At 44.1% G+C, this 6,858-nt stretch overlaps 1 protein-coding gene and 1 pseudogene across 1 annotated transcript; both read right to left on the bottom strand.

Annotated features, from left to right (window-relative positions):
- Nucleotides 1-1,200: 1,200 nt before the first annotated feature.
- LOC111966044 (protocadherin gamma-A11-like) lies at nt 1,201-3,220 on the bottom strand (annotated as a pseudogene).
- A 706-nt stretch (nt 3,221-3,926) lies between these two features.
- On the bottom strand, nt 3,927-6,664 carry LOC111965446 (protocadherin beta-16-like). The gene is given in 9 exon segments (XM_070444133.1): nt 3,927-3,932; nt 4,092-4,162; nt 4,165-4,340; nt 4,342-4,434; nt 4,436-4,571; nt 4,574-4,629; nt 4,631-4,750; nt 4,752-4,861; nt 4,863-6,664. Coding segments are annotated over 9 exon segments (2,406 nt in total). The 5' UTR covers nt 6,501-6,664.
- Between the last annotated feature and the right edge of the window lie 194 nt (nt 6,665-6,858).

The following is a 6,858-nucleotide window of genomic DNA, read 5'->3' on the forward strand; positions in this document are numbered from 1 at the left end:
TACAGCTCAGCAAAAACCACAGACATACGCTCAGTCACAACAAGCTCAGCAGAACAATCAGTGATACAACAGACTACAGCCAGAATCACACAATACATCAGCTACAGTTCAGACATACAAAGCTCAGCAGGACATACAACTTCAGCGACATCACAACTCAAGCAGACATAAACTCTACACTCAGCAGACATGACAGCTCAGCAACATTACAAGGCTCAGCAGACAATACAACTCAGCAGACATACAGCTCAGCAGACATACACTCAGCAGACCATACAACTCAGCAGAACAACAGCATACAACGCAGACATACAAGCTCACAGACATACACCTCAGACATACAACAACCAGCAGACATACAAACACGAGCCACTAAACCTTTTCATAGGTACACAAAAAAAAAACATAATCAATCGATCTTACCGCAATAAAATTACAAAGAGATAGAGCAAACCCAACCTCTGACGATACTGTCAGAAAGAGTAAACACCGGGAAATAGTTGTCAAATTTAAAAAGGCCCAAATTGTAAATATGTAGACTACTCAAACAAAATTCACTTCCATTATTTTTTTTAAACTGCAATCTAAAGCTCACCTCTCGATGGAGTCATTCATCCAGGATGTTCTCCTTCATCTCTGCATCCGCCTGCATCGTTCCCCTGTAAGAACTGGGGCCATTCACAGTACGTTCTGACTACAGGGGCCTGCGAAACTGACAGTCAACTTCTGTCTGGAGTCATCGTCCGGCACACTCTCAATTGTACACGTCGCTGCCAGAGTTCCTGTCCCAAAGTGTCTGCGTAACGCGGTGATAATACTGGAAATAACCGGGTTGGAATGACTAGAGGAGCGAGACTGTCTCCATCGCATATTTTCACTGATATAATTACAACCAGCTAAACCACGTAGATACGAACAGAAAGTGAACTACCATGCCAAAGCAAGACTAAGTAAACAAGTCAAGGTTTCATGTATCCTCTGTCGTCGTAAAGTCAGTGAAACTCCGAGAAAGCACTTCAGGGAAGCTGTCCGCCACCGCCACGTTACATTGACTGTAGTGAACGAGAGGGCTGCCCTTGTCCTCCACTACACCAGTGAGCTTTGTTTCACACATCTTTATCATTGACTTGGCGTATAGGTTCTTATTTCGCCATTCTGTGAGCCCACTTCAAACAGCGCCTGTCTGTGCTTTCTGCAGTTTTACGAGAGCCAGGCCATTCTGTCCGAGTCCACCATCAAACAGGCCACCACTTTAGTCCACAAGGACAGATAGCCCACATCTGCTGAACGAGGCACCATTTCAGCCACCAGAGAGCTGCTAGTCTGGACTGGGTACAGAACCTGAGGCGCGTTGTCGTTCTGATCTTGGATGAAGATGTTGATACTCACATTGCTACTGAGTGGAGGAGAGCCTCCATCTTGCGCCTTAACCACGAGTTTAAGTTGTTTGATTTGTTCATAATCAAAGGAGCGCACCGCATGTAAAACTCCGGTTTCAGAGTTAATTGATATATAACTAGAGACTGGAGTTCCACTGATCTGCGTGTCCTCCAACAGGTACGATATTCTCGCGTTTTGGTTCCAGTCAGAGTCCCGCGCGCTGACAGTAAATATGGACATTCCAGGAGAGTTATTCTCTGTGACGTAAGCAAAGTAGGGACCTTTATCGAACAATGGGGCATTGTCATTTACATCAGAGATTCTAAGGTGTAGTGTCCTGGCGCTAGAGAGAGGAGGCGAACCAGAATCTGTCGCTGTAATGGTTATGTTGTATTCGGGCACCGCTTCTCGGTCTAAAATCGAATCTGTAATCAAATTGTAGTAATTAGTCAATGAGGATTTGATCTTAAATGGAAGGTTAGTATCTATAGAGCATGTAATCTGTCCGTTTCTCTCAGAATCAGCATCTTTAACATTTATAAAAGCAATAGTGGTGCCCGGAGGAGCATCTTCAGACACAGGGCTGGAGAAAGACATGACGTTTATAACTGGTGAGTTGTCATTAACATCAATTACTTCAATTACAACTTTACTAGAGTCTGTTAAACCTCCCTGGTCTTTAGCTTCAACTCTAACTTCATATTTCTTATCTTTCTCGAAATCTATCTGGCCCGAAACAGATATGATTCCTGAGTTTTGATCTATGACAAATATGTCCGCTATACTACCCTTCAACTTCGAAAAACTATACGTTATTTGTCCGTTTGTGTCGCGGTCTGCGTCACTGGCATTCACGGTTGTAATATAAATGCCCTTTGCAGCGTTTTCCACCACAGCAGCCCTGTACACTGACTGGTTAAACACAGGTGCATTGTCATTGGCATCCAGACACTGATCTCTCTATATTTACCTGTGCCAGATCTCTGCCGGATTTCCACCGTTCGTACAGCATTCAGCTCTTAAAGAGAGACGAGAAGCCTCCTCTCTATCTAATGGTTTCTGGAGGCAACATCTCAGCCATATTACTGCCGTCTGGCATTCGCACTGTTGCTTGAGAATGAAATTATCGTTCGGAGTCAAAATGCTAATTCTGTAGGGCGTTTAGGCCTACATCAGGGTCCTCTGCACTTTCCAATAGAAATCGTGATCCAACGGTAGCCGATTCGCTGATTTCAAAATGTATGCCTTTATTTGGAAAAGCAGGAGCATGATCATTTACATCTATTATTTCTACAGTCACACGATGGAGCTCCATTGGATTTTCTAGAATCATTTCGAAGCTGAAGCTACACGGTGTGACGTCGCCACAAAGCTGCTCTCGGTCTATTCTCTCACTCACGACTAGAATCCCTTTGTCTGTCTTCAGCTCTGTGTACTGAATGCTTTCTCCGGTCACGATACGGGCCCGGCCCGCTCGTAGCCGTTTCAAATCTAACCCCAGGTCTTGAGCTACGTTACCGATAAGAGATCCTGTCTTCATCTCCTCCGGAATGGAATACCGGATTTGTCCACTGACAATATGACTTAGATACAGGAGAAAAATGAGTACTTGCCACTGCAGTCCACACAAACGCCATGTTGTAGGTTGAAGGAATKCTTTAAATTCCATAGTCAACAAAGAATAACATCCACACCAATATTTCTTATATGATATCCTCAAAAATTGTGAGCAAATACTATTCGATGTTTCGTTTCAATCCAGACTATTTTCACTGTCCTTTTCTTATCTATGGATCAAAACGAGTATGTCTGTCTCTCCGCGCCTCGTATTAAGCGCAGTCTCTCCGTCTCCTCTGCTCGAGCACAGTGATAGGGAGGGGACTCCACTGACTGACAACACTGGACATAAATTATTTCACTGATCAACAGCGGCCCTCAGAGTCCAAAACATGAATATCATAAGAAACTTGGACATCTAAAACTTCCCCGAAGTGATTAAACACTGGACAGAATTATTTTCTTTCCAAAAGTATCAATGTCAAATCACGAGCTAAACACTTCATTTTTTCAATATAAGTACATGAAGGTTCATCACTACAAAGCTTTGACCAAGAATGGAAAGAAACTGCCATTTTATAACTTAGYAAAAAAGTATACTAACCCATTAACTTCAGATTGGATCGTGCGTAAAAACAAGTCAATGGAACACCCGTTCAAACCATGACTCACTACAACAAACCAATACCGATGTATGTTGACAGTAATATGCTTGGTAAATGCTAAAATCTATAGCGACATTATAGACTAAGGTAAGATCCAGGGATAATACAGTGTGAGAGAGTGAAGCAGCGCTCRGCTGCGGTAAAGACATGTGTTCTTGTCCATACAGGGAGGTGGTGAAACGGCATGACAGCGCTACAGAATTATCAATATCTCACCAGCACTTGTGCTCTGTTCGAAACAGGTTACATTTATAAGAACTCAGCACACATACAACAGGAACCTAAACCTTTTTATGTTAGCAAAAAAAATACATAACACTTGCTTTACCCCTAAAAAATTACAAAGAGAGAGAGAGTAACCCAATCTCTGAGTTACCGATAAAAAGAGTAAGAACACCGGGGAAAATAGTTCAACATGTAAATGAAGGCATATTGTAAAAAGGTACTCAAACAACATGAGCTACTTCGTTTGAATTCCAATAAACTCACCTCTAGTGGAGAGGCTGGTTCATCCAGGATGTGCTTTTCACTCTGCATCCGCTGCATCGTCCCTGTAAACTGGGGTCCATTATCAGTACGTTCTGACTACAGGGTCTGGCGAACTGACAGTCACTCTTTCTGGAGTCAGTCGTCCTGCACACCTCGTAATTGTACACGTGCTGTAGAGTTCCTGTCCCCAAAGTGTCTGCGTAACGCGGTGGATAATACGGAATAACCGGGAGATTGGAATGATAGAGGACGAGACTGTCTCCATCTGTTATTTTTCACTGATATAATAACCACTAAACACGTGATGAAGAGAAATGAGACTACAGCCAAAGCCAAGCTAAGTAAAAGTCAGGTTGTCATTGTACTCCTTGTCGTGCGTAAAGTCAGTGAACTCCGAGAGCACTTCAGGGAAGCTGTCCGCCACCGCCACGTTAACATTGACTGTAGCTGAACGAGAGGGCTGCCCGTTGTCTTCCACTAAACAGTGAGCCTTTGTTTCACAGCATCTTTATCGTTGACTTGGCGTATAGTTCTTATTTCCCATTCTGTAACCCACTTCAAAGAGAGCCCTGTCTGTTGCTTTCTGCAGTTTATACGAGAGCCAGGCATTCTGTCCAGAGTCCACATCAACAGCCACCACTTTAGTTACAAGATAGCCCATCTGCTGAACGAGGCACCATTTCAGCCACCAGAGAGCTGCTAGTCTGGACTGGGTACAGAACCTGAGGCGCGTTGTCGTTCTGGTCCTGGACCAAAATTCTAACAGCCACCACTGAAACTGAGAGGTGGAGACCCCCCATCACGTGCAGTGACGTTGAAGTCAAACGACTTGATTTGRTCGTAATCGAAMGACCTAGCAGCYTGGATGGCGCCATTTTCTGAGTTTACCGAGACGAAAGAGGACACAGCCAACCCGTTAACCTGTTTATCATCAAGAAAGTAGGAGACACGAGCATTTTGGCCCCAATCAGCATCACTTGCCCTCACTGCGAATATCGAAAKCCCTGGCGAGTTGTTTTCCTGAATAGATTTACTATATTCAGGTTGAACAAACTTGGGTGGGTTGTCATTGACATCTGATACTTTAACTGTTATGTTCTTACTGCTAGAGAGAGGCGGAGAGCCTTCATCTGAAACGTTAATAGTGACGTTATACTCAGACACCGTTTCTCTATCCAAAGGACTTTCGGTGACTATTGTGTAATAATCAGTTAACGACGACTCTATTTTGAATGGAATATCCGCATTAATAGAGCACAGAACGATACCGTTACCGTCCGAGTCTGCATCCTCTACGTTAATAACAGCTACAGTGGTACCAGGGGGGGAGTCCTCGGGAATCGAATTAGAAAATGACATGAGTTGTATTGTGGGGACATTGTCGTTTTCATCAGTAATTTGTATAACTACTTTACAAGTATCGGCAAGACCCCAGTGGTCTTTTGCCTGTACATTTAATTGATAATTGTTTGTCTTTTCAAAATCTACTTTCGCAACCAATTTAATTTCTCCAGTGGTAACGTTCAGCTCAAACAGTTCTTTAGCTTCTTTGGAGACATGAGCCATAGCAAAAGTTACTTCTCCGTTTATTCCTTTATCTGCATCATTTGCACTGACGGTGGTTATCAAAGTCCCCTTTGGAGAGCTCTCTTTAACGTCTGCTTTATAAACGGGTTGGCCACACACGGGTGCATTGTCGTTAGCATCCAGCACTGTAATATGGATGCGGACAGTGCCAGACCTCTGAGGCTCGCCTCCGTCTGTAGCTATAAGCACCAACGAGAGGGTCTCCTGCTTCTCTCTGTCGAGTGGGTGTTGTAAAATCATCTCGATGTATTTACCGCCGTTGGATAGGCTGTGTACCTCTAATTGGAAATGATCTGTCGGTTTGAGATGGTAATTTTGTATACCGTTGACACCGACGTCTGGGTCGACGGCGCTCTCCAGAGAAAAGCGCGTAGCTGACACCGCAGATTCACTGATTTCCAAYCTGATTTCRTCCTTTGGAAATGATGGTGTATTATCGTTAATGTCGCGAACCTCGACTGTAACCCGATATAACTGAATGGGGTTTTCTATAATAAGCTCAAAGCTGAAGCTACACGGGGTAGTCTGTGCGCATAGCTCCTCTCGGTCGATTCGCTCTTTAACAACGAGAATCCCTTTGTCTCGGTTCAGATCTACATACTGTCGAGTTCCTCTGGTTATAATACGAGCTTTACCGGACACTAGTCTCTTCACCTCCAAACCCAAATCTCTACCAATGTTTCCAACGATCGACCCCTCTGCTTGCTCCTCGGGTATGGTATACCGTGCCTGCCCAGTCACGGAATCTAGGGCGCATAGACAAAGAATGAAAAACAGTACTTGCCATCCGCCTCTGCGGCCTGTCGAACACCAATCACCCATTCCACCGGAGAAAAAAACCAGATAACTGATATATTTACTCCTTTAATGATACAATATGGCTCGTCTGTATATCCAGAAATGAAGAAAGAAAACGACTGTATTTCCGAAAGAAACGAATGGAAATAATCCGTGYGATGTCTATGCCAAGAGCTCTCTGTCCGTTTCAGAAGGTCTATCTGCGTCTGTCAGTGAGAGAGAGAATATAGGAGGGCCCCACTGCGCCACTCAGAGATAGAATTAACGTCTCGAGTGTATCACTGATCAACAGCGGCACTCGGAGTCCAAACACGGCAAACGCAATGCAGAAACACACAAATCCACGTTTCACACGCACCAAAACGTCAATAGGTATTCAATA

Source organism: Salvelinus sp. IW2-2015, linkage group LG6.2, assembly GCF_002910315.2.
Source record: "Salvelinus sp. IW2-2015 linkage group LG6.2, ASM291031v2, whole genome shotgun sequence".
Lineage (NCBI taxonomy): Eukaryota > Metazoa > Chordata > Actinopteri > Salmoniformes > Salmonidae > Salvelinus > Salvelinus sp. IW2-2015.